The sequence below is a fragment of the Phoenix dactylifera genome, chromosome 11 (genome assembly GCF_051530095.1).
Source record: "Phoenix dactylifera cultivar Ajwa chromosome 11, Ajwa_hap1_PhDact_Kaust_v1.1, whole genome shotgun sequence".
NCBI classification, from domain to species: Eukaryota; Viridiplantae; Streptophyta; class Magnoliopsida; order Arecales; family Arecaceae; genus Phoenix; species Phoenix dactylifera.
Window position 1 is genome coordinate 1,297,611 of NC_143200.1, and position 27,155 is coordinate 1,324,765.

The following is a 27,155-nucleotide window of genomic DNA, read 5'->3' on the forward strand; positions in this document are numbered from 1 at the left end:
GCAATTCTGGAAGTTATACCTATATACATATACAGAGAGAAGGAGACAGAGAGGGAGAGAGAGAGTGGATGTAAAGTTGGAAACGATATATCTAGAGAAGATTTGGCTACAGTAGTAGAGACTAAAAGCCAAACATAAAAAAGATAGCTGTGAAACAATAACTATTCAGATGCTTGTTTATATTACTGCAAAATATAATAAAAACAAAAAATAATTAAGATATTATTCCATCATATCACCATTTATATAATATTTATATAATACAGATAAATTGTGAAAGCAATAAATAACAGCCATTGCATTGGTTATATACTCCCCATCATAACAACATAACATGTTCAACCAAAAACAAAAAAAAAAAATTAGGCTATCAACTAAATAATTTTTTTTATCTTTTATCTATATCTATATATATATATATATGTATGTATGTATGTATGTATGTATGTATGTATGTATACGTACATACAGACAGACAGATGGATGGATGGAAAAAAGTCTGAGAAAGTTGAAACAGTAACAAGGGCCATCTTACATAATAATGGGCATGTTTACAGATATTGCTGATGGATGAATGGATGCATGCATAAAGATAGATATGATCCCATACCAAGGCAGTGTGCATGCATCCATTGATGCATGAAAACGATGCATGCTACCAAAAAACCAAAAAAAAAAAAAAAAAACGATGCATGCGGCAACCCATGAGGGCAAAAAGGGCACCAGAAAGCCAACACCACTTGTTCCTTGTCGGAATAGAGATGCACAGTAGTAACCCTCTCCTGGGGTAGGGTAGGGTTTCTTTCCGTTTCTCCCCACAGCTCCCACTACCCCCCACCTTCTTCACCACCTCCCTTGCTTTGCTCCCTTCTCTAGGGCTCACAACCCCCCCTCTCCCTCCTCTCACCCCCCGCCGCTCCCCTCCCTCCGCCCCCAAAAGATCCCTTCCCAACCCGACCAAAATAGAGTCTTCTAGAGACCCATCAAATACCATGAAACATTCAATGCATCCTTAAAGCCTCCCCCCTCCACTCCCTTTTCCTCATCCATATAAATAAATACAGATCTCTACCCCCTGGATCTCATCGGCTTCTCTTCGAGAGCATATTACCAGGAGCGAGCGAGACGTCGGTCGATGGCGAAGACGAAGCCGGGGAAGAAGGATTTGGATTCCTACACCATCAGAGGCACCAACAAGGTCGTCCGAGGTAATCGCCGATCGACGAAGCCGATCATCCTCACTTTCTCTTCTTTCTTTCTTTCTTTGGATGCAATTGGAATGGAATGAATGGTTGATGGTTCTGGAAATGGCTGGAGAGCAGCGGGGGACTGCGTGCTGATGCGGCCCGCGGACTCTGATAAGCAGCCGTATGTCGCACGGGTGGAGAAGATCGAGGCGGACCACCGTGGGAACGTGCGCGTCCGGGTGCGGTGGTACTACCGGCCGGAGGAGTCGATCGGTGGGCGGCGCCAGTTCCACGGGGCCAAGGAGCTCTTCCTCTCGGACCACTATGACGTGCAGAGCGCCCACACCATCGAGGGCAAGTGCGTCGTCCACTCCTTCAAGAATTATACCAAGCTTGAGAACGTCGGCACCGAGGATTACTTCTGCCGCTTCGAGTACAACGCTGCCACTGGGGGGTTCACTCCCGACCGGGTCGCCGTGTAAGCCCCCACTCACTCTCATTTCCTTTGTTCTCCCTGCATCTCTCGATTCCTGTAGATTTTGTCCTGATACTTAACGTATAGAGTGTCTGTCTGTCTTCTTGGATTGAAGGTACTGCAAGTGTGAGATGCCGTATAACCCGGATGACCTCATGGTCCAGTGTGAGGGATGCAAGGACTGGTAAATCTTCGTGAAATCTCTCATCGCTACTCTGTTCCTCAGTAAATTTATCATCCCGTGACCACTTTTTATTTTTTTTCTTTCTGAAGTTATGGTAGTTATTTTTCTTTGTTCAAGCTAATAAAACGACAGAGTGGATGATATGCATCGCGTCTTGGATTTGGTGTTCTTTTTGGAAATTGTGGGGGATTTTGATTTGTTTGTTTGTCTTTTCATTTCTGTGGCGATTTTAGTTTGTGCGACCAAGAGTTCTGGGTAATGTTAACTGGATAATATTGACAGTTTGAGGTTTCTAATATAAGCATCGATCTTGAGATGTCCATTACCGTTAAACATGTTGTTGATTCACTCAGAATATGTGTTAATTTGGAGGAAATTTTTGATTTCCCTGCGCTTCATATAATATGCTTTTATTGCAGTTTTCAATGTTTAAGGATAAAAAGCTTTGGTGTTGTTGGTAAAGGGATTTGAGTTAATTATTAAAAGGCTTTGGCTTTTTAGTTAACTTCTTCTATTTCAGTGCTTCATCAATTTTAGTTCAAATTAGGAAAAGGATCTTCATGGCATGGCCATGAGCTGCCTACAGAATATCTACTCCTGTGCAGCTGTTACTAGCAGCAATGAAGTGATACCTGAGTTTGGCCCTATGTAATCCATGTATATGTTACCATGCCTTGCCCTTTTTTTTTGTTTTTATATTTTAATCAGCACTTTTGGGAGAGGCAAAATCTGAGTGCTGCTGTATGAAACAAGATCCACTGTTTTGGTGACAAAGAAAACTTTGCATGGTGAGCTGTGGAGTACTGAATTAGCAAGGTTTATTAGAATCCAGTAGTAAAGTCTCATTCTGTCATAAAGTCCCAATTCTTTATGTAGTAAAGGATTGCGGGCTTGGCTACTGTTATTATATGAGTAGTGTTGTACCATTTGGCTTTTAGTTTGGTAGGCTATGCTTGATTTGTTTTGTTTTCCCTGTAGTTGTGAGTAATCGGATAAATACTTAATTTTTATAGTTAGACATCTCAAGCAAGAACACATTTGAAGGGGAAAAAGTTTAACATCTAACTGTGTAGAATTGAGATCTTTGGAGGGCTTGAAGCCATGACATGATTTCATAGTGAAGCTTCCAGTGGTAAGGTTACGCAGTCCAACCTAATGTTCACGCTATACATGGTTTGGCATCCCAAATGAGGCATATGCAAAGGGTTTACGCACACCTAAATGTTGTCAGATGAATGACTTTAATTGAAACTTCTCCCCCACAATGATGCGTGTTTGGGAGGTGCTGGTTGAACTTGATGTATGTAATTGACATGCAATTCACTTAAAGTGTATGTTATGGTTCTCTTGATTTGCTTAGCAAAACTTCGTGCCAAAATCAAACCACTGCTGTGTGTCACAATTAGGGCCAAAGGTAAATTTTTTGAGATTATACATTTGGGCTCTTGTACTTATATTCTCAAAATATTTTTAGCATGCCAGTTACAGTAATGACAAGATGTATTGGGAGAAGAGAGAGAAGGATCGTATGACAATTGGAGTTAGGTGAGAGGGAGGGAGTTTAATATGCATACAAATAGGCCAAAAGAATGTCATGAGTTTCTGGCTCAAAGAAAATGTGCTTAGTTGCTAATCTGGATTTGGTTTATTTTAGGACTGCATTGATTAATCAGGTAATTTAATGCTTATTTTAAATTGTAACTGAAATGCGCAAAAAGTTAAAATAAATATTAATATACTTGAAAGTAAATATTAATATACTTGAAAGCAAAATAGATCTTGAGTTAATCGGGAGGAGAGATTACGCTGGCCCATACTTTTGCACTCTTAATCTGGGATTAAACTAGAGATCAATGCTAGAGAACTAGAAACACATGCATTTAAATCTTTTAATATTGACTACTTAGTGTAGTTGATAAATGATTTGAATTGTTAATCCCTAGATGTTTGACAATCTTATATGGCCAAGCTTTTCTTGACTTTCCAATGGTGGATGACATAAGTTGACTGTTTTAATTTTGCATTGTGTAGAATCAGATGATTGATGATAAATTTATGCTTGAATTGGCCTATTCGAGCTGATTCATGTGTTGGTCAGGTTGAATTGGAAACCTTGCATTTCATTCAGTTCTGCTTAGGACCAAAATCCAAATTGTCATAAGTTAGCTTGAATGATGCAATTCAAATGGATCTTCCAACTGCAAACATATGGAAGTTGCAGTGAGAGGGAGATAGAAAATTTATTAGCCACTTGAGGGAGCATCATGACCCAGACATCAACTTCATGGAACATCATTATTGGCTCATCCATATGATCAGTTGACCGCATGCAAGCATGTATACATACGTGTGTTATGCATATATATCAATATATGATGAACCGGAGAAAGGTACTTTTTTTTTGGTGGTACAACATACTTACCACTTCCATGCTTCACCACAGCATTATCTCAAGGCAAATTAAATTATATGAAGAAGCAAAACGAGTGGCTTCATCTCCCCTTACCTTTCTCCCTCACCACCCTTCTCTCTTCCTGCTGTAATTACACATTGTTTTATCCGCTCAGCGTCTCCTCTCATTCATGCAACTAGGATTATAAAGAAACAAAAACTTATTCTGTTGTTATCGCAGTGTATTTGCCTTAGTTGGGATTCATGAATGCAGATGATCATGTTTTTGTGGTAAAGCTCAAACTGATATATATTTTGTGAAATGAATAGAAGAGTTATTTAAGTTGGTTTTTGGCTGTTACATCTAGTGGGCTGACACTTTCATGTCTCCCATATATAGTTGCTTTGATTGGTAACCAATTCATGTGATTCATATGGTTAATGTTTAGGTAGGATTAGCCAGTTTCTCTAGAAATCATACCTTCATGTGCATTATATATGCCTTAGATATGTTTACAAAGCACCGATCAAGAAAGACTACCAAACAAAGCAACATGTAATTCAATAATTGGAGTTTTCATGTACATTAATGGACAAGTGAAACAACTCCTGCAAATCACCAACCTTGTCTACAGACTGCATACGAAGAGCATGGTGAGAAATCAGATTCTAAAAGGGTAAGGGCTATAGTTAGTGCTTCCATGGACATATGCAGCTTTGTGTTAAATGCGACTGAATCACCTATAAAGAGAAGAGTGAATGAAATAAAAATGACAAGTTCATATATTTTTCTCCTAATATATTCATACACTGCTATGAAATTTTGAGCAATTTGCGGTGCCAACTAATGTAGTTAATAAAAACCCTTTTATATCCTTCTAACTCATTACCATTTCATTCATTAATCTTAAAAGTTAATTATCCAATGAATTGCATAATTCAATTTGTAACTATCATAGAATGCTATCTTCTTTGGCTGTATCTTGCAAAATTTGTCATGAACTGCCTTTTAGTGCATCCCAAGCATTTTAAGCAAGTGAGGTGTCTAACTTTATTACCTGATATGCTTTTGACTGTGAATTTCTGCATCAAATTTTCTATCATCTCCTTATAGTTAATTGGTTTGGATTGTTGTTCAAATATTACATTCAAGCATTTATGAACCGAGGTATTCTTACATTTGATGAAACTTATGCATCCAAGAAATTATTGTTTTTTTAGTCTACAACATTGAAGATTGAGTTTGCCTTTAGCCTTTTAGGCATAGATTCTGGAATTGCACTTCAATTATGCTTGATGATCATATTAAATTCTCAATAATCTGAAAATAAATTAACAGTGAATGCACATATATGTTCTTTTTTTAACTCTTAGTAGAGGTGCAAGATAGCCACAGTCGATCAAAGTTCAACTTAAACTTGCAGTCAGTTCTCATCTAGAAAAAAAGTAAGGTTTGGTTTGAATCAGATTGGGTCCACGTTGAGTCTATATTCATGATTTACATTAAATATTTTGTGAGTCGAGTCTGCTTGTTCTTGACCTAAACTTTATGCAATCTAGAATAGAAAGATAAGAATCAAAACAAACTTTAGAGTTTTGGTGGGTTTTATTTCTAGGTCCCCTGCACCTCGTGCTTGTGCATTTCTCATGCAAGGGAGATACAAAATATAAAAGGAATATTTTTTTTCCTGAGGTTATTAAGATTACTTGCTTTATGTTTTGGGTAGGACGGAATTTATATATAATCTAAAAGTGGAAACAATCAATTTAGAAACAATTAATAAGGAGCATAAATCACTTAATTAGTGAAAATTAATATGTTGTCCTGATCTTGAAGTTATTAGCTCAAATAGTTTTAAACAAGTGAATTGCTCATCTTCTTTTACTTGGTATTCGATGGGAGGGTACCCTTTTGTTATGTGCAATGATCTAAGTACATATTTTTAAAATGTATTTTACATTTGAATATATTGTTTCAGGTGACACAATTATTGCATGTTTTAATTTATATAGTTCAAATATCAGAACTTAGCATCACACTTGACGTTGATATTACGATGATCTAACTTATGATATGGTGCATTGCTACCTGTTTATCTTGTTCCATGGTAAATGACATTCTTGACGTCATATTCAGAATCCAACCGAGTCTGTCATATAATTTTTTCATGTACCATTTTCTTCACCATGCCTTGGTGCAACAGTAACATTGCTCCATTATGACCTGGGGGTCATGGTTTGAAACACAAAAATAGCCTCTCTGTGTAGAGATAAAGCTGTATACATCTAACCCTCCCCAGATCTTGTAGCCCTATAACCATTATCTTCACCATATTTTTGAATTAGTTTCTGGATCATGCCTTTTCGAATGCTGTTTAATGTGCATGTACTGTTGTCACCATCACAAAAGTAAAAGGCTAATATGGAAAATATGGAGAAAATTATTATAACGTTTATAAGACTTCTGTTTCCCCGTGCATGTTGTACCCTATGATTACTTAGTGGATGAAGGTTTTTTGGAGAGAAGATCTCTCTCTTTTCTAATCAACTCTGGACCTTATCGATCACCCTATTTCCTTCTCTTTCTTAATTCTGATATAAACATTAAGTAATTCTTTATGCTAGTGTGCTGTTTTGTATTTTCTTCATCATGTGAGGATTCTTGGTTGAGAAGTAGTCAAAAGAGTTGGATATGGTAGGAATGTAGTTTCAAAAGCTAGTCACAGTGAATTTAATGAAGAATATTTTTTGCACTGGTGACTAATTGAATATTAGACAAATGGAAATTTGATTTTGAGTAGCTAATCATTGCAGTCTGATGGTCAAAGATGCCAGAGTTAATATGCTTAATGAAGATTTATCAAATGATGATAGTATCATTTGAAGAGCTCCAGACTCGGAGAATGATTCAGCTTTTGGTTATTTGTGACCTGTGTGAAATATCGAGTTCTTGACTATATAATGTAGATTATAAACCCTTTTGTAGCTACACAAAAAGCTGCCACTAAAATTCTATTTGTTTGGCATTCCAGCTATTAGTGGCAACATTTAGCAGGAGCTGTTAGAAAGTTGTCGCTATAAACATCTTTAGCGCAACTATGCTATTGGCTACCACTGAAAGCTGATGGTAATATTTAGTGATGTCCAGGGAACAGCCTCCCTTGCATCAAATTTTTGTAGCTACTGCTAAAAATTAGTCCCTAATTTTTGTACGGTAAAAAAAAAATCTATCATTGGTCCATTTAGATGATCAATAGCATAGGATGGTTAAATGTCTACTTTATTTGGGTATGAGATAGCAAAGGAGGGACACGAAGAGATATGAGACCATAAGAAGAGTAAAAGTGAGATAGAACACATGCCAAGGTTTAGAAAGTTAACATGCTCCATGATAGCCTGATATTCCGTGTTGTGCTTTAGATAATGAAAATTACCAAAAATAAACATTTAAATAGTAGGTCTACAGCTTTATGGTTAGGAACATACTTGATGCAAAAAAGGGGGGAAACAGTCACCTATTTCAGTTGTGCGCAAGGTTATTGCTATTGTTGAGATAAAGTACATTTCCTCGGTCCTTCCACATACTAAATGGAAGTTCATTCGAACAAAACCTCCAACTTACAATAGAACAAGTGATACCATAATCTGTTTCCTCAGGTTTGATTTCTTTCTTTTTATTTTGGTTTAAAAAAAACATGACCAGGCTTAACTGCTAATGTTACACATACATCAGCTATTCAATGATAGATGTCGACTTTATTTTACCTTGAATTCCAAAAAAATCGCAGAGCCTTTCAATTTGTGTTTCATGAACTCATAAACCCTTGGTAAGAAGATTTGCCATTATGAATCATTAGTTTTGTTCTGTTCATATTTCCAGGGGCTTAGTGTACTTCTCGGTCAATCAATTGTTCCATTTGCTGCTTGACACTTTTAGTTGATGTATCATGTCAAAGGCCATTTCAATCCTTTGAATTGTAGTGCTTTTGTTGTGCTTGCTATTGTGGAAGCTCTCGGTCAGTATGCTATTTCATTTTTTTTTTCACTTTATATTATGTTATAATGAATACTAACTTTTATTTTCTAAAGTTAGATCTTTTTTTTGCATTAATTTTTTAAAAATTGTTAAATTTATTTCATTCATTATTTTCAAAAGCCCAACCGTTCAGTCGATAAACTAGAGATTAGCGTTAACTATTTCACTATTCTTCTTTTTTATGGTATCATTGTATTCAGATATTCATTTGATGTATGTTATGTGCATTCTTTTGAGGGCAGGTTTCATCCGTCATGTATGGGCATGACTATCGAGCAAGCTAAAAAATTAGACCACTTTTTATGTTCAGATTGTTCCACCGATGATGATGCCAAGAGATCTTTGAATGCTTTTCCTGTCTCACCACCTTCTGAGCCTAAGGTGAGAGTAATGCTGTTGTCTTTCCCTAGTATATATTAAGCGCTTTATAATCTTTTTAGAGTTAAATCTATCTATAAAGATGACTCTTCCTTCAAGTTTTTTTGTGTAACACAAAACACATACGTATATTTGTACTTGTGTAAATATGCATATTTCCTGGCATATATTTTTGTATGCTGCGATAACACAGTTTCGGGAAAACAAAGTATTGAACCGTGTTTGATAGCCTTGAGCGGCGATTCAATTCTGAAGTGGCTGACAGAAGAAAAGCTAGTTGGTGGTCCTAAGATGCATGGATCATACAGAGAAACTCATTTTTCATCACAATCTACAATGCCCTAAGTGCCTACAACTAGTATCTATATGGCTAGGAGCCTTGCTAGTTCTTACCTATGCATCAAGTGATACTAAATGAATAAATTTCAAGGAATAGAATGAATAACTTAATTCAAAGCTGTTCAGAATTATCCAAACAGCTTGAATTTTGATCATGAATTTAAGATATTTTAGGCTATGTAAAATGCAACAGATGGTGTAAACCATCAACTTAAATGACCCATCATGCATTTTCACAACTAAAGCTTTATATATGCGCGTGCATGGGAGCATGTATAAGTCCATGTTAAATCCCTCGAGTAAAATCTTGCTGGTGTGTCATACTGCCTGGTTATAAGTAGTACAGTTTTCTTTCCTTAAATAAACTTCAATCAGCCTTCCATCAACTACTCTAAGCTGTGGAGCTATTGGCTTCAGTGTGAAGCTCAGGTTACTTGTTTTATGCTGTAATGTTCTTCTTCTTCAAGCAAGTTCCAGATCTCCTTTGATTTAATGACACGTTAAACACTTGACCGGTTATGTTGGATTCTGAACTCGCAAAGTCTCTGTCCAGTTCTAGTCAGTCTATTGTAACTGGAGAATATAGACTACTTTGAAAAATAGTAATAGATTCTTGATATTGTTAGCCATATCTATTGGCTGTCTCGTTCAATTTTTCTTGATGTTCATACTGTTTGCAATTTGTAGGTCGAATCTAAAAGGCGAAAGAGGTAATTGTTGATACTGAAGGTAGTCACAGATAAGCGAGCATTTTCTGGTGAGGTTGCTCTTCCATTATTGTTGGTCATGTAGAACTGTACAGTGCAGAGATCTGACTGCTTGCACAAACTGGAGTCACCTTTTCTTTTCTATTCTTCTATCATGCTTGGTAATGAGTCTGTGGGAAGCTTCATTGGGATAATTTAGTGCCTCCTTGTGTGTATGATTTGTGCAAAATCTTGTTTTATTTTCATGGGCACTATTTTGTAGAAAACGCCAGAGGCGAATATGTTACCGATACTCCATGATGTGCGTATGAAAGGACTTCTCTCTATATTTAATTGTTTGACCATATGTAAAGTTAAGAGGACTTGCCCTATGATTGCAAATAAAATATGCTAGGATGCTCCCACCTGCCACAAGAAAATGCATGCTAGAGCATTGGAAGCTGCGGGTAATTGTTGTCATTGGTGGGGGTGCAATCAAGCCGAGTTGAATCGACTAGCTAGAGGTTCGAGCTTGGCTCGGATCAATTGAGTTTTAATATTTATGTTTAGACTCGATAAATAAATTAGAAAAAAAAGGTGATACTTAAGATCAATTCAATTCGGCTCGAATATTAATTGAGCATACTCAAGCTCGAATTCGGGACTGGGCCATATTTTTTTCAAAAGTATGGTTAAAGTAAAATATAACACCATATTATATTTTAAAAATTAAATTAATAATATATAGTATAAATAGAATATTATATTATATATATAGTATTTTGCTATTCGCGTTTGATTTCAAAAATTGTTGAGCTACTCAAGCTCTCAGAGCGAGCTTGACCCAAGTCAAGCCTGAGCAGCCTGTGCCTACTTGCGCCCCAAGACGTTGGGTGGTGTTAGTTACTAACCTTTTGATGTAAAATGTGATTTAGGTTTTTTGTTTATTAGAAAAATGCATCGTTAGTCAAAAACTTTTTCTTATCTCAATTTGCAAGAACAGGTAAAGGCCATCTCATTGCAATCATCCATCGTTATGTTTATGTCTTGGTGGGACAGATGAGTGGGTGTGTAAGATGGTGCAAAAAATTCTGGTTTCAAACCCAATCTGCCAACAGATCTAGAAGATCTTTAGCATTGAATCATCCTGTTAATGAACTACTGTATCATCAGCGGTCCAATCAGGGTTAGCGTGAGTAGCATTTAAGTTACTTTGCCAGTGGAGAAGGCTGTCCAAAAAATGGGCCATACGGAGAGAAAAATGGATGCAAGGAAACCTAATTTCCTAGGATTTATCTATCCAGGAGAAGGCAAATAGATCATATTCCCAACTCCCCTGGATCATTAGATTATTACAGCATCAACCGAAGAAATGATATATATGGAAATAGACATCTATTAGTTCTCAGGAGAATTCAATATATTACAAGAATGCATCCCAGATTTCATTTGTCAAAGAAACTTGCTTGGTTTCTTGCCTCTTAGGCAAAAGGGCAGGGGTTCAGTTTCAAGGAGCAAACTCCTGGTTCTGCAAGCTCCATCTCGGTCTACCCACTCCAATCCAAGTGGAATAGGATGGGTACAAGTAATGAATGAGATTAGAACCCCTCCTAATCTATTTAGAAAATAAAAAAAAAAAGCAAGTATCAACCACCTGATACTAATTATTACTACCTTCTGCCTAGGTTTCCTGGGACTACTAACTTTGGAAGCTAAGAAGAGCTGCTAATGGGTCTGAAAAATGGACTGGGTCTCCAAAAAGAATATAGCAGTAACAATTCTAAGGTCACAACTACCCTACCTCTGGTGACTTTGCCAACTGAAACAGTATGCAATAACAAAAATAATGTTACATAAAGATTTTTTTATCTGCCTTCTCAATGCCTCTAGAGAAGGCAAACATGTCGACAAAGCCCAAGTCCAGGACCTATGTGTAGAATATGGGGGCCATATAGACTTTCTTCATATAGAAAAGCCTGATTCATCAACTTCATACATCTGTAGAAGTTCTTATCAAGCTAGTCTTTTAGAACTTAAACTCTGCTGCTACTTCAATTTTGACTGCGAGGACAACATTAGCATATAGGGCCCATTTTCTGTACAACTAATCAAATGAATGCGACTTTGGTTTAAACTCTAAATCACCCAGATCCATGTATGACGACAAATTCAACCCTTGGTATCACAAAGTTAAGCCTGGACTCTCTAATTAGATTCTGTTCTCTTCATCTCTTTGTCCAAAACATCATTTTTTTGCCTTGGAGAATCGAAGGCACCTGTACTTCTCACCGCTGACAGTTATCTCAAGAGCACCATCTTGGTTGTCCTGATTTGATGCGGTGCCCATGAGAACACTCTTCTCTTTCTCTAGATTTTCCCTCTCCATCTTCAGCCTTGCCTCTTGACGGGCAATTTCTGCCTGTAAAACAGTTGTACACATGGATTCAGGTACTTTTATTTACAATATGTGATTGTTGTACAGGGGAGCATTATCTTGGCCTTATTCCAAAATGCAACAAAATCCAAAGCTACACAATATATATATATATATATATATGCTAACTATGCATGTAACATGATCATTGGTTCTTCCTTCAGTCATTGATGTCCTTATCACAAATAAGATGCATGCAAGTTCTAATGTAAATGCAGAAAAGTTGTAGTTTATTAACTCTAATAATTGCAAAGATTGCTCAGACATCTTTGACCAGCTCATTGTCCAAGTAGTAGATAAGATTCTTGTACATCCAAGTTGCATGTACAGGTGCTTGGGCAACTACTATGTGACCCAATTGCATATATGGGGCCACCAAAGCCTTACTCCAGGCAGCTAGGAGCCCCCATATGCTTATGTGGCCATATCTACCATCTTTTAGAGCAGTGATTAACATAGAGTTAGTATTAGCAACATAAGAAACAATTAAGGAACCACCTAACACAAGTCCCAGTGTTGCAGATTTAATGGATATTTTGATCAAAGCTTTTTCTCTTTTTTCTTTTCCAAAATGCTAAGAGATGACATTAAAGATGAAGGAAAATTTATAAAAGTTAAATGAATAAGGGACATGTTTTCTTTTTAATAGAATGTTAGCTAGAAAGAAGACTGGCAAACAGAAGGAAGAAAAGAAAGAAGCAAAAGTACAGAATATAAAATTTAGAAAGCTATCCTTATCTATGTCACTCTGTAAATAAAGAAAGCCGCCTCCAAAGACCTGAACATGACATTGCCTATGATATCATCTTAGCCTCTTCTAATTCACTGCTTTCTTCTAACAAAACACTTCCTTTATTTCCATGCTCTACATCAAATTGCATACGACATTTAAACTCCAACTGTTTTGCGCATATGTATGGCAACCATGGTTATTCCATGTTAAAAACCAAGATACTATATCTTCAATGCATTTAATGTATCCATTAACAAGTGATGAGAGGAACAGAAAATACTGAAAGCAGCATTTGTCAGGAAAAGGTATAGTGGCAATGTAGAGTAGTCACCTTGTGTTTCATGTTCTAACAAAGAAGCTTCCTAACTATTTCTTGAAGCTCTTGATTCTTCTATCAAACACATAAACGTTCCTTGATATTGTTGGATAGGTAATAAGAGCAATATCCACAAGCTTAGGCTTATTTGATCCAGCAATGAGTCATTCTATCCAATATAACAGCATGATGTAGCTCAGCAAAGGACCATCACTGTACTACTTGGCATTCACAATACGACAACAATGAAACGAGCAATCAAGAAGGCCTCTTGATTGATGATCAACCCACTTCTTCAAGATCTAAAACTGATTTGTGTCATCTAAAGTTAATTTTAGGAGATAGCCCATCTAACATTAGTATAAGAAGTATATAATATTGCATATTCTGGTATTTTGGAGACTGAGATTGTCGTTACATACTGATATTGTGTTTAACTTAGTCTTGTTGACACAACAGGCATCTAGTTTCAATATAAAGGTAATTGAATAAGGCTTCCTAATTATGGCAATGCCTGAAACGGTAAAGACAGTACCCTTTTCTAGGTAAAGACACATCTTTTCAGAATTGTATTTTAATCATTTCACATGTAAGCATGTAAAATTTCAAATTTTGTGAGTAATCTAGATATCGGTGGTGGTATGACAGACGTTCACAGCATGGCAGAGAAAGCTCAACACAAGAGTGAAAAGAAGAAAAAACAACCTGCCAATGAAGTGGAGATGCGCTTCTATGATGCTATGCAACCAATGTACACCTTGGTGATTCATCTCTGGCAAGCGCAACGTATGTGGTTGATTGAAGAAAAATGAATGCTACGAATATAAGTTTTGGGCAGTAGAAAGAGTCTAAGGAAATAAAGATTGGTATAGTATAATTGAGAATATTGAGATGAATATGTGTTAAAAGAAGAAAGAATAGAATGCTGAACAAGAATGGTACCAATCAAGCACCAAGTGACAGACAACTAATTGAGATGGTATGGTAGTGACTTGTCAAATGATGCTTTAAGGAAGCCTGGTCAGAAAGGTGCGTAAGTATACAAAAAAGAATATTACAAAATGGGGAAACCCTAGAAACATGGACGGAAGTAGAACGAAAGTATTTAAAAGCTTGAAGTGGCATCAGATGTTGCTCTTGATAGGAAACACTGGACACTGAGATCTAAGAAAGCCGACCTGGAATACTGGGAGAATTCTTGAAAATTACAATACATGCTTTACTAATATTCAATGTATTCCAAAAGGATAGGTGAATTAAACTTATGAGATCCTTCTCCTGTATGGCCATATACATAGTGATCCTTCCTTGCTAAATAAGTTTAGATTTTTTTTTAAAAAAAGAAAAACAGTAAAACTTTATACCGGAATTAAAACTCATGATTAAGGTTGCAAAATTTAGATCTCCTTGAACCCTCATACATGATAAAATACTTCCTAGTAAACAGTTGAGAAAGCAATATTACCCACAAAGTTTGGTAATTATTTTCTAGTTAACCAATCCTAACAGGATAGCACTACTATAACATGATCAAGTAATCAAACATTTGTATTATCTCCTCGAAATAAAAAACTTATCTTTTTAGCTTTTGTTTCTCCTTACCTCACGGCGAGAGAGCTCAGCCTTCCACGCGGCCTCGCGCTCGGCGACCTCCCGCTCCCTTTCCTCGATGTAGCTCTGCATCTCCCTCTCCTTCATGATCCGATCCTGGATGTCCGCCTGCAGAGCCTCCGTCAGCTCCTTCACGAACTTATCCACCACCGCCTTGATCCTAATCGACATGCCTCCGTTCCACGAGTCCCGCCGGCTGGATCCGACAGCTAAGACCTAAGACTTCGATCCCTCCTCCTCCTCCTCTCCTTAAGCCTCTAATTTTCGCCGGATTTCTGGGTTCTCCGGCGAGAATCGACGGAAAACGCCATGTTTTCCGGCTAGGGTTTTGAGCCGCGGGAGAGGCCAAGGGCGGAAGTTGTTACGATGGAGGACGTTGGGGGAAGCGAGGGAAGTCGGGCAGTGGATTGTATGGGAGGGAAAGAATCCGAGACTTTCTTCCGGAATTGTCCTACGATTTCGGCGAGATTTTCAAAAAATGCCCTTCCTTGCGAGGCAGCTCACGAATCTTTTGTCGCTTTGATGGAGTGCACGAATCTCAAACATCATCATGCATTGGAGCTCGAGGATATTTATACTAAAAAAAAAAAACTGGATCATTTTTTTTACCAAAAATGCATGCCTAAACTAACCCACACATTCGATACACATCTCTCCAATCTTGAGTACCACGTGGAAGGAGGGAGGAGTTCACAAACTCGAACAGAGAAAGGAACGAGATTTGGACCTTGAAATCAATGGATTAGTCAATATACAGTATCTTATTCAAATAAAACCTCGATGTATGTCATGCTTTATTAATTGGTTGCATAACATAAATTTGGATAGCAACTTATAACCATTAAGATTGCACTATTCACAGAGAGGGAGAGGATCCATCCCAACCAATGCCTTGGCGAGAAGTGCTCGAAACTCTATTCTAAGATGAAAAGCTAATAAATATGAATATTTCTTTTTAGAAAAGGAACATAGCATGTCCGAGTTCCCCATTTGTCCAAGCATTGGTATTTCCCTTCATGAGGGGAATAATTTTGAGAACTAATTGAAGTTATATTTAAGCACAATATTTTTCTTCAGACCTCTAAGGGCCAGTTAAGTCAGCTACCAAATGCATGGATCTCAATGGGCTGGCTCAAGTTTGGATTGAAGGCTCCGTTTCGAGTTCACTAAGTGGAGCCATGCAGCTAAAGTTGCACAGTAAATTGAGTTATTGTTAGGCTGCAAATTAGGGCTATCTTGCAGTCTGTGGACTCATCCAAATGGCAACATGACAAGTTGCACCTGCTTGTATAGGTATCTTAATTAAAACAATGGATTTTCTCTCTAATCCCTCTTAATCAAAACTTTAACACCATACTTGATCTTATGGAGTTGCCTGGATGAAGATGTTGGTGGAGGAGGTGCGGTCGGAGACGAGGGCCTTTCTTTGTCCCAAACTCTCCTCCAAATATAGAAAGTGAGCTTTTTTATAAGCCAACTATCGTAACTTAACTTATATTGCAACTTAAGTTATGGTGAAACTTCAATTGCAAGCTCCAAATAGCTTTTTGGTTGGTGTCTCCACATTTAGAGTTGAAATCTCCATTTTTTGTCTTTTACATTGGTAAATACTCTCCAACACCATTTTATGTTCCCATCAAAACTTGAGGTTTAATCATGTATTTTGGAGTCGAGAGATTTTCTCTCAAACACACCCACATACACCACATATGCAAGATTGCAGTAGTATAAAAGAAATGTTGCAAAAACAATTACTTCACTTTTATTGTTGCAAATGTTGATCACATTTAAGTTCTAATTTTTCTAAAATTATCTAACTTTGAATATGATGCTTTTGCCTCCGACTCCATTGATATGCCCAACTCATCGATTTACATTGCACACCGTACAAGTATAAAATATGTGTTTTTATTCCAAAAAATGTATGCATTCCTTTGAAGAGCATATGTATTTATCATCAAAATATATGCTTTCACTATAAAAGATAGGGAGTATATTTCAATCACTCTTAATCAAGGAGGGTAACAAAAAAAAGATTAGTATTATTATGCCGCATGATTCCGTATTAATATCAATTCTTATGAAATAAATTATAAAATTCTCACCTTAATAAATGAACAACAACACATCATTTATAAATTACTAAAAAAAATTACTGATCTAAATATCTATAATTAATGTAGATTCAACATGTTTTAATCTTCTAAAAGATACCATAGACTCAATAATGACAGTTACTTCAAAATCAAATGAGAGAATAGCTTTATCAAAATGGTCATCCAATATTCTAACTTGACCGTGCTAACAATTTAAATAAAGAAAAAATAACAATGTCACTTCGATATTTTTTTTTACTTATCGATTCAACCAAGTTATAAAAAAATGGGCAAGTCTCAGTTAAGTTTTGATCATTTTTTAATAAATATTTTAAATATATATATCTACTAAATATATAAAATTACATGAATAACCCTTGGTGTAAAATTACTTTTTTTAATGCATTCCCTTATAATTTTTTCTTTTTACATATCTCTTCATCAAGAATATTTCAATCGTTTTAATTTCAAACCGTTCATTCTTAACATAACATAAATACATATGCAAAAAAAGAAAGAAATAAGGATATACATGCAAAACAAATATTTTATGAAGTTATACATATAAATAGTAATTTTATAAAGATATTTATATAATTTTATTAATTTAAGAGGATATATATATATATATATATATATATATATATGCGAAAAAAAATTTAAAAATAAAATTAACTATTTTAGCAAAAACTTGAGCCGGCCCATGGAGACCAAGCCCAGCCCTCAAAAATCCAACAGCTAGCTGCATTCTCCCACCCCCAAATAAAGCGAGACATGAATCCCCTCCTCTTCCGCTCAAATCTTCAGACAGCGACGGCGCCTGCAAATTTATCAGGCGGCCGTCCCCCATATGAAACTCCTCTCCAGATCCATCTTATCACTCGGTCCTCCTCGCCCTCCCCTCCTTTCTCTCTCCTTCCCCTCTTTTTCTCTCTTTCACACCATTCCTCCGGTCCCCAACCCGCCCCCACCCCACCACCCATCGATCGAATCCTTCTCCCACCTATGCCTCCACGGTCCCCTCCCCGCCGCCATGGCCGTCATGGCCTCCCTCCAGGCCCACGGCCTCCGCGCCGATCCCATCTCCTACTCCCACCTCATTAAACTCTGCCTCAACCATGGCTCTATCGATGATGCCCGGCTTATCCACCACCACCTGTCCTCTGATGGGCATTGCCCAAAATTGTTCCTTTCCAACACTTTGGTCGGCATGTGCGTCAAATTTGGTCTCCTCGATGAAGCACGGAAGGTGTTCGATCAAATGCCCGAGAGAAATGTGGTATCCTGGACCACCATGATTTCGGCGCTTACCAACCTCGAACAAAAGGAGGAAGCTTTGATGCTCTTACTCGAGATGCAGAGAGATGGAATTAGACCTAACATGTACACCTTCTCGTCAATCCTGAGAGCCTGCATGGCGCTGAGAACCCTCTGGTCGATCCACTGTTGTATAATTAAGTTTGGCTTGGAGTCGGATGTCTTTGTTAGGAGTTCTCTTATCGATATCTACTCAAAGTTTGGAGATTTGGAGCATGGGTATCGAGTTTTTAGTGACATGGTCACTCGAGATTTGGTTGTATGGAATTCGATCATTGGGGGCTTCGCTCAGAGTGGGGATGGCTACAGGGCTGTAGATCTCTTTATGCAGATGAAGAGGGCTGGCTTTTTGGCAAACCAGGGGACCTTGACTAGTGTTTTGAGGGCTTGCACTGGAATGGTGCTGTTGGAGATGGGGAAGCAAGTTCATGTGCATGTGCTCAAGTATGAGAGGGATTTGATTCTTGACAATGCTCTACTTGATATGTACTGCAAGTGTGGGAGCTTAGAGGAGGCAGATGCTTTGTTTCAGAGGATGCCGGAGAGGGATGTGATCTCGTGGAGCACGATGATCTCAGGCTTGGCTCAGAATGGGAGAAGTTTGGATTCGTTGAGACTATTTGAATCAATGAAAGTCATTGGGCCTATACCGAACTATATTACCATTGTGGGAGTTCTGTTTGCTTGTAGTCATGCAGGTCTTGTTGAAGAAGGAAGGTACTATTTTAGGTCAATGCAGAAACTCTTTGGTATAGAGCCTGGAAGGGAGCACTATGGTTGCATGGTTGATCTTCTTGGGAGGGCAGGGAAGCTTGAGGAAGCCGTGAAGTTTATTCATGATATGAATTTCAAACCGGATTCGGTTATATGGAGAACTCTTCTTGGTGCATGTAGAGTTCATCGAAATGTGAATTTGGCAGCATATGCAGCAAAGGAGATTCTCAAATTGGAACCTGGTGATGAAGGAACTTACATCCTCTTGTCTAACATTTATGCAGACTCGCGCCAATGGAGTGATGTTGAACAAGTGAGGAAAGCCATGAGAGACCGAGGGGTAAGGAAAGAGCCAGGTCGCAGCTGGCTTGAAGTAGGTAAGCAGATCCATGTCTTCATTGTAGGAGACATGTCGCACCCACAAATGGACATTATTGTAAAAGAGCTGAACCGATTGGTTGGTAGAATAACCGAACTGGGGTATGTTCCCAACACAGACTTTGTGTTGCATGATCTAGGACAAGAGCAAAAAGAAGAGTCGCTTCAATATCACAGTGAGAAGCTGGCTATTGCATTTGGGATAATGAACTCAACAATGGGAAAGCCCATAAGAATCATGAAGAATCTTAGGATATGCGGTGATTGCCATGCCTTTGCGAAGCTTGTTGCTAAGACTGAAGACAAGGCCATCATCATACGGGATCCAGTTCGCTTCCACCATTTTCAGGATGGAGTTTGTTCATGTGGAGATTACTGGTGACAGCCATAGGAAGAAAGACACGGTGAAGCAGAGGTGAGGCTCGTGTGGTCTTACTCTGCTCACCTGATACCATAGAGCTCCTCCTGCATGCTGCCATGAATGTGTGGCTAGCTTTGCTGAGCTGATTAATTATGATGGTCAGTCCAGAGTGATGATGGAAGTTCAGGAGTTTGCATGTTGGAACCAGTCAGGATGCAATATAAAACTAATCAGCTTAATGTTTTAAGACAGTTATCACATCCCTTTAAATTCGCACAGCAAGGTTGCAGAATATAGCAAAGCCATTGAGACTTGGTTGAATCAAAATGATCATCCATGGTCTCTATGCTCGCCATGTCCAAAGCTTATAGAAGTAACCAAGTGGATGATATGTCAGGACCATGGAGAGGATTCATCCAAAAAGGGACATATGTTCTTGCTTTAAAGGATCATATCTACGAGAACTAATCATGCTAGGATAAATTTGTATTCATTCTGATTATTATTTTTTTTCACAAAATGTGATCCCTATTTGTTACTGTTTTTATCTTCTGAACAGTTATGTTTATCTCAAATCCTGACAAGCATGGCATGATATACTTAACAGAACATGGTTAAGATGGTGCATGCTGTCCCATTATTCGCAGATACAAGAAATCCTTTTTTGTGCAAATAGATACAATCCTTTTTTGGAAAACTACAATCTGTAAAACTGGTGTCAGCACATAGTTTGAAGCTGAACACTCTGGATCTAGGGCTATATTGAATTATTCATATTATGTACACAATCTTATCAAATAATTATTCATATTATCTGCATCCTGGCTATCAAATGATAGGCCCTGGTTTGGGTTTGAGTATAGCTCAGGTCCGAGTCCAGGTTGGATGAGATATGAATTGAGTTTGGATGCATTTTTTCAGGCAGATAATATAAATTGATTCCATTCATGTCATTAAAGCTATTCATTAGTCATGCCTTTTCAATTACAACTTTGTGAGAATTTTAGAAAGTATGTTGACAACTTTGTGATGAAGTAAAATTCCTAGCTCTCTTAATGGCTATCAGATTTTTTTCGCCTTTTTTTTCCTTTTTTAGAAATGTTTGGGTTGTTTCCAAAAATATTTTTAATGAAGACAAATATTTTTCAATTACAAAATCAATTCTCCAACTTGTTATTTCTAAACATATTGGAGACTTTATTCACTCTAGCCTACCTTAAAACTTCATAAAAGGAGCAAAAGATAATAGAATAATATTGAAACCAGATAAATGCCTTTAAAAGCCAAAAAGATCTAAAATTTTAAAAGATCAAAATATATTAGATCGAAGGATGCCGGTGAATCTACTCGGACATTGCGTTAATCATGCCTTCCCAATTATTTCTATCTCCAGTAACAACATATGGTGCATATACAATACCATAGAGGGAATTTTATTCTAACATGTTTGCAAAAAAAAAAAAAAAAAAGCTCTAATATGGAATATATTTTTTTGTATCTCATTTCAGAAAAAAAAAACTTGGAACTTAGCTTGGAAGAACAAATGACCAGCTACTTCTATCATACAGATCTTGGCATTTTTGCCATAAGTCTATTGTTATACGAAACATCATCATCTCAATGATTCAAAACATCATCATCTCAATGAGTATCAAATTAAAAGTAGGGAATTTCTTGCACGCAAGCAGCAAACTAACTACTTTTATTCTAGAAAACTTAATGTCCGGAGTATACCCTCATCCAAGCTTGCTTTGTGTGAGGGCCAAAATGTTTCTTTCAAGGCAAATTTCATTAAATACATTCTGAGGTACAAAAGGTTGCCTAGTGATTTGATCATGGGCCCAACAATCTTGTAGCCATGTGTTCCAATCTTGGCTTCCCCTATCACAATCCATACTCTCACACACATGCTTATCCCAACTCTTAATTAAATCACAATTCCACGATCAAGAATCAGACTTGTCACCGATTTTTTTGTGGGATCTGGTGAAGCACCTTTTTTTATTGAAATAATTAGGTAAATATAAGTTGGCATTTCACATTTAACCAAAAAACAAAAACAAAAACAAAACAAACCCCCCGTCCCTATCTCGGAATCCGTTTCACCTATTAAAAAAAAAAAACAAAGAAAACGGTTCCCTCTCTCCTTATTGATTCAAAATTTGAAGCTGAAAAATAATAAACATAATATAGAGTGTACCATATTAATTTGGTATCAATATTCGGTATATATGGTATAGTGATATTCGATATGCCAAAAATATAATAGACAAAATATGCCATACCAATTTAAATTAAATAACGTACCATACTAATTTGGCATTAATATTTGAAACGAATGGCCTACTAATATCTGGTATGCCCCCCCAAAAAAACAAAATCTACTAGTGTTTGATAGATGGGACTTCTCCCCTCCCTTGCCAAGTTCAAGCCGGAGACTTTGCCATTCCTTCCCCGCACCCAAACCCCTAAACCCTTCTTCCCATAAATAGATGGAAACAAAATAAAACAGCAAGATAAGGAGAAAAGAAGGAAGAAAATTCTGGTCCCGATCCAGATCGGAAAGAAGAATCCTATTCCGATCCGGTAGTCCAATAAGAAGAAGAAGGAAAATTAGAGGAGGTGGTTTTTGTTTGAACGGAGTCAAAACGGCGGCGGCGGCGGGGCAGCGGGGGAGGGTGAAGGCGGAGAAGGGGGTGTCGTTGGGGGAGATGGCGAAGAAGCTGACGCTGTGGCACACGCGGACGTTCCGGCCGATATTCACCCACGAAGAGCTGGAGCCGATCATGGTGGCGGCGGGGTTCTTGCCGCTGCCGGTGATGGAGGCGCCGCCGCCGCTTTCGAGGGGAGGGGGGACGGCGGCGTGGAGGGAGTACGCGTACCGGGCGGAGGCGGCGGCGGCGCCGGAGGAGGTGATGCCGCGCCCCCGGCTGCCGTTCCCGAGGATCGACGGGCTGCATCTGATGGCGTACAAGGCCTTCTTCGCCGCCCTCGAGTTCTACCTCGGCGTCCACCACGTCTCCAATCTCTTCCACGTCAGGTCAGCGAGCCTCTCTCTCTCTCTCTCTCTCTCTCTTTCTCCTCCTTTGCTTTTGGGATTTGCCCATGAAATTTGAGATAATTTACGGAGAAGCCACTGGATTTCGTAGCTGTTAGAATAATCACGGTTTGAAAATTCATTGATCCAAGGTCACAAATTGGGCCGAATCAGATCGAAAGTTAGCACGTGATTAATTTGGCTAATTTTGATTCGCTATGCTATGTCCTATGTGACTGATGCTTGCGTGCATCATGTTCGCCACTTTTTTTTTTTGGTACAACGGCTGCTCTTTTAGTTGTTTTTGATGTCACTACCAGGGCTCTTTGGTTAGATGAAGAAAAATATATAGTCAACGAAAAAAATGGAGAAGTTGGAATTTTTAAATTAAAAAAAAGCAAAAGTAGCTTTCATATGAAAATAATATTTCTATATTTTATGAAAAAGAAAAAATTATATGAGACATAAGAAAGTCCACTTCTCACCGCCTAAAAATTAATTAGAGTAAATTTTTTTCAAAAAGTACTCTTATACTTTTAGATAGAATGGGCAAGGTCTTTTCTTTTATTGAAAGTATAATAGATATTTTAGGTAACTTTCTCAGAATGATAGATGCTCAACTAAACATAAATCACCCTATAATATACCACTTTTCTATAGCCAATCAAACGTGCAAAAACTATTTTCTCAGCATTATATATCTAAACATGCAAAAAAATATTCAAGTGAGAAAAAATTCTGCCAGCGAACCAAACGAGTTCTTAGTTGTAATAGTTTCAACAAAATTTCAAGTTTTAGCCTGTCAAAACAAATGAATTATAGACAATACCAACCTGAAACTAGATCCTAACTTTCATCCTTTATCAATATAATGTGAACTCTTGAGGACATCTTGATCCCGAGCAACTCTTTCCTTCTTCGCATCTATGCACCATTTTTCTATTATTTTTGGGACCAATTTGTCTATTGATTTCCCTTCTCTAAAAATGTTCCTCCCTCCTCTACAATGAATCAATCACATGCATCACTGTGTTAAATTCTAGTTGATTTAACCATAACTCTTTTTTTTTATACAAAAAAAACTATAACTCGTCAGAAGCACTATACTCCTCTTTAGTTCAATCTTTTTGTAAAGCAGAAACTTTTATCCTTCTATATAAAAATTTAACTTCTTTATAACTTATATATGTTTCCATTTGGATTCAAAAACAATTAAAAATTCAAAAATCAATAACTTCCAGCTTTTTCTGATAATTATACACGCAAATAAGAACATGAAGCTTGTGGGACCTTACCCATCCAAACCTGCTTAGGATTTTGCAAACAAGGATAAGATAAAGATAATCCACCAGTTATTTTTTTAGATAAAACTAATTGACAAATTAATTAATGAATAACTAATTAGAGGCAGTTTGGTTGTGTGGATGATATAAGTTTCCTCTAGTATTACTTGCTCCTAAAGTTGTTTTGTGCTGAGCCTCAAATGTAATGGTGTAAGTATATTGGTTTCAGGACCATGTCTCTTACGAAGGCACAGGACCGAGCTGTTGATAGAACCTACCGTCCCATGAGAGAGTGCGAGATGGGAGAGGAAGGGATGTTTGTGTATCGTGATGGCACATTGGATAACTTCACGAAGATGATCTGCAACAATGACGAAGAAGATGGAAGCATCATCAGTAAGAGCAGTGAAAAATGCCTCAAGAAAACCAATAGTGATGACAATAGCAACAACCCTGCCAACTTAATCAATTTTGTTGAATGGAAAGACCTTCTACCAGGTAGAGATATTGCTGGCTTAAGTTGATTTTTTTCAGTATTTCATCAGCCAATTCGGATTCAACCAACTGGACTTCTGGTTCATTTTTTTTTTTGGTCATTTCCCTATAGGTCTTCTTGCTAAATTCTGATTTTTTTTCTGAACTTTTTTTTTTGGATGTATTCATTGGTAGGTAGCTTTTTGCATGGACTAGTTTTGAGAGAGTTAGAAAATTAAATTAAATAGTATATAGTATATACTGTTTTGTGAATAATCTGTGTTTGAAGTTAATCCTCTTATTTTTGATGGTTTATGTTATGGGCATGCCTGACTCAACTCTGACACCTCGCACAAAATGCCCTGGCTTGGAAAGTTCCATAAACCTTAACCTAAGCAAATTCTCAAAACCAACACACTTGAATTAGCCCTCTGTTTTGGCCTTGCCCCAAATGTATACCCCACCAAGAAAAGGTAAAAAATAAAAAGAAAGTTGGCTCGACTAAGACTTTTTTGCTTTAATACCTTGATTAATGGTAAATTCGAACTTTGAAACCACGTTCGGCCGTGGTCAGCCCCAATAAATCTGTGCTGCAGTACCTTCTAGTCCACATAGATTATAGGTCGGGTCTGCTCTAATATCATTTATCACAATTCAAGAACTCATCTAAAATGACTAGCCGAAATGTATTTTTTTTGGTTCCTTAGTGCTGCATAAGTACCCAAGATCTCTCCGGCGAATAACTAATGTGGGACTAAATATACACTCATATGGTCCTCGTAGTTGCAGGATAGGAAACCATGCCCTCCGGCATTCCCCGTATATCTTGCACCAGTTCTCTCCCATGGATCTCCTCTTTTTCCTTTATCCCCTTTCCCTTTCTTTTATACCACTCTGCCTGCAAACGCCAGGCATTCCTCAACTGTTATTTTGTCTTACCTCCCAACCCAAAGATCCCCAAAGCCAAGTTGGACCCATCAAAGCCCTCCCAACCCACTCATCATCACCCACAGCCTCCCTCCCTTTCTTTTTCCTGAGGGCTTAGCCTAGAGCTTTGAGCTTTCTTTTTCCTGCATCCCGTCTCCTCTTTTGTCATACAGTTGAGCCTCTTGACCGCCTTCCGCTATTCAAAAGCAAGTACAGCCCTACTCGTTCATTCCCATCGCTTTCATGCCTTTAGCTGTTTTCTTGTGCTCCTCCATCGTCTCATTGTCACTCCCCTCGCATTCCAGTCTTGGGATTTAGATGGAGGTATGCTTTAGCTACTCCAAACTTGAGTTGATCTCTAACATGGCAAAGCACCACCATAACTTTGGGTAGAATCTTTCTGTGACTTTTCTCATAAAAGCCATTGCTCCGCAATGTGGTTATCATGTTAGTGAATTTAGATAAGGTGTTTCGAAATGGGATCAGCCTTGAGATTTGAAGGTGTAGCATGACTCTGAAAGGAAATTATGCTTTTGTTCTTCCATTCATTTCTATCTCAGCAACACCACTTTTCACAGAATTTCTTTGTTCCTTTCTGCTCGTATGCCAATCTATGTGCCATCTTAGACTAGCTTTTTTTTATTCCATCTAAGATGGACTTGCTTTTAACTTTGGGAGGTGTCACGAGTTTTGATACTTTCATTTCATTTGCCTACCATTACCGATTTATCTTGTCATTGTTCTGTGTTCTAGCTACATGTCTTAAGCAATACTGCCTAAGTGAACAAGATGAAATTTTATATCCTTTTCCTTGTTTTTGTGCAAAGATCTTTACATGTTCTAACATGTAATAGCTTATATGATCAACAACTGCTCTGTGGAGGATCTGTTCCCTCTTGGTTGCATCAGTTTTGTGCTCCTTCACTCGTTTCCCTTGAGACAAAATGAAAGAAGGACGGTTACATTACAATGATTTGATCTACATTCTTATTGTTCTTTATCTTTATATTACTTTGTGGGCTGCAGACTATTGAGCTCAAGGTGGAGATGGTAGCATTACATGAGAAGAAACTGAGGAAATGCCTGTCCAAAGTAAAAGGTGTGAATAACTTTCCCTCCCTCCTTAGTGTACTGTAAAATCTTGAGCTCACTCAATTTCATCTACATTTTGAGCTTTAATGATCTTTTGCAACACTAATTGGTGCTGTGGTGACTCAAAGGGATAGAGAAGGTTGAAGTGGAGGCCAGCATTCAGAAGGTTGTGGTCACAGGATATGCACACAGGAACAAAATACTCAAAGCCCTGAGGAGAGTGGGGCTGAGAGCAGAGTTCTGGTCACCCCATAATGAGATGCTCAGTGCTTATGCCAGTGGAAGCCTAATGATCAACAACTTCAGCTTCCTCTAGAGAACCCAACACCCCCTGACACCCTATGAATACCTTTGCCTATCTGTTTGTTTTTTGTTTTTTAGCATGAGAGTATGTATTTACCCATGTTTACTGTTGCTGGATCTGTGAGAAAATAGAAGTTAAAAACTTTTAACTTTTTTTTCCCTCCCCAGTTCTCTCTTCTTTTTGCTGTTTCTTGTGTTAAAGCAAATTTGCTGTAACTCAGAGTTGATATGAGAAGAAAGAACATAGATTCTGTTGCTAAGTTGTCAATGTTTAATTTTGTGATTAATGCTAAAAAGGTTTCTAATTATTAACTGGAAGACGTTCATGAGAACATATGAATATACGACGAGGAGAAGAAGGCTCGTATACACTACAATATCATGCAAGAAAGAAACCATTGTT

The 27,155-nt window shown here is 37.8% G+C and overlaps 5 protein-coding genes across 8 annotated transcripts; 4 read left to right on the forward strand and 1 right to left on the reverse strand.

Annotated features, from left to right (window-relative positions):
* The first annotated feature begins 747 nt into the window (after positions 1-747).
* LOC103711576 (chromatin remodeling protein EBS-like) lies at positions 748-10,023 on the forward strand. Of its 3 annotated transcripts, none has more exons than XR_604783.6 (6): positions 753-1,208; positions 1,323-1,665; positions 1,778-1,846; positions 8,118-8,253; positions 8,516-8,654; positions 9,678-10,023. XR_604783.6 is itself a non-coding variant. In XM_008797785.6 (5 exons), the coding sequence occupies exons 1-5, from the start codon at positions 1,136-1,138 to the stop codon at positions 9,702-9,704; spliced, it is 651 nt and encodes a 216-aa protein (XP_008796007.2). In that variant the 5' UTR covers positions 748-1,135; the 3' UTR covers positions 9,705-10,023. The 3 variants fall into 3 exon arrangements, 1 of the variants encoding a protein (XP_008796007.2); XR_016397824.1 differs by having other exon boundaries at positions 8,584-8,654; XM_008797785.6 differs by lacking the exon at positions 8,118-8,253 and having other exon boundaries at positions 748-1,208.
* A 1,781-nt stretch (positions 10,024-11,804) lies between these two features.
* On the reverse strand, positions 11,805-15,159 carry LOC103711585 (uncharacterized). The gene is made up of 2 exons (XM_008797799.6): positions 14,762-15,159; positions 11,805-12,095 (listed from the first exon to the last, which is right to left on the reverse strand). Exons 1-2 carry the CDS (start codon positions 14,939-14,941, stop codon positions 11,922-11,924), a joined length of 354 nt encoding a protein of 117 aa, XP_008796021.1. The 5' UTR covers positions 14,942-15,159; the 3' UTR covers positions 11,805-11,921.
* Positions 15,160-17,576: 2,417 nt separating this feature from the next.
* REME1 (Pentatricopeptide repeat (PPR) superfamily protein) lies at positions 17,577-20,267 on the forward strand. The gene has a single exon (XM_008797809.5). The coding sequence runs from the start codon at positions 17,717-17,719 to the stop codon at positions 19,655-19,657; it is 1,941 nt and encodes a 646-aa protein (XP_008796031.4). The 5' UTR covers positions 17,577-17,716; the 3' UTR covers positions 19,658-20,267.
* Positions 20,268-21,964: 1,697 nt separating this feature from the next.
* Positions 21,965-26,642, forward strand: LOC103711603 (uncharacterized). 2 transcript variants are annotated; one of them, XR_015970975.2, is made up of 4 exons: positions 21,966-22,676; positions 24,186-24,454; positions 26,384-26,456; positions 26,578-26,642. XR_015970975.2 is itself a non-coding variant. In XM_088706325.2 (3 exons), exons 1-3 carry the CDS (start codon positions 22,348-22,350, stop codon positions 26,389-26,391), a joined length of 606 nt encoding a protein of 201 aa, XP_088562451.1. In that variant the 5' UTR covers positions 21,965-22,347; the 3' UTR covers positions 26,392-26,457. The 2 variants fall into 2 exon arrangements, 1 of the variants encoding a protein (XP_088562451.1); XM_088706325.2 differs by lacking the exon at positions 26,578-26,642 and having other exon boundaries at positions 21,965-22,676; positions 26,384-26,457.
* On the forward strand, positions 24,462-27,007 carry LOC148700549 (heavy metal-associated isoprenylated plant protein 30-like). The gene is made up of 3 exons (XM_088706326.2): positions 24,462-25,681; positions 26,384-26,456; positions 26,578-27,007. Exons 1-3 carry the CDS (start codon positions 25,676-25,678, stop codon positions 26,763-26,765), a joined length of 267 nt encoding a protein of 88 aa, XP_088562452.1. The 5' UTR covers positions 24,462-25,675; the 3' UTR covers positions 26,766-27,007.
* Positions 27,008-27,155: the final 148 nt, after the last annotated feature.

Excerpts from the sequence above, each read along its gene's own strand:
- LOC103711576 (XM_008797785.6), top strand. The coding sequence starts at position 1,136 with ATGGCGAAGACGAAGCCGGGGAAGAAGGATTTGGATTCCTACACCATC. Across the intron at positions 1,209-1,322 it reads CACCAACAAGGTCGTCCGAG|CGGGGGACTGCGTGCTGATG; the intron begins GTAATCGCCGAT and ends GCTGGAGAGCAG. Across the intron at positions 1,666-1,777 it reads ACTCCCGACCGGGTCGCCGT|GTACTGCAAGTGTGAGATGC; the intron begins GTAAGCCCCCAC and ends CTTGGATTGAAG.
- LOC103711585 (XM_008797799.6), bottom strand. The coding sequence starts at position 14,941 with ATGTCGATTAGGATCAAGGCGGTGGTGGATAAGTTCGTGAAGGAGCTG. Across the intron at positions 12,096-14,761 it reads CTGAGCTCTCTCGCCGTGAG|GCAGAAATTGCCCGTCAAGA; the intron begins GTAAGGAGAAAC and ends ACTGTTTTACAG.
- REME1 (XM_008797809.5), top strand. The coding sequence starts at position 17,717 with ATGAAACTCCTCTCCAGATCCATCTTATCACTCGGTCCTCCTCGCCCT.
- LOC103711603 (XM_088706325.2), top strand. The coding sequence starts at position 22,348 with ATGGCGAAGAAGCTGACGCTGTGGCACACGCGGACGTTCCGGCCGATA. Across the intron at positions 22,677-24,185 it reads TCCAATCTCTTCCACGTCAG|GACCATGTCTCTTACGAAGG; the intron begins GTCAGCGAGCCT and ends TATTGGTTTCAG.
- LOC148700549 (XM_088706326.2), top strand. Across the intron at positions 26,457-26,577 it reads ATGCCTGTCCAAAGTAAAAG|GGATAGAGAAGGTTGAAGTG; the intron begins GTGTGAATAACT and ends GGTGACTCAAAG.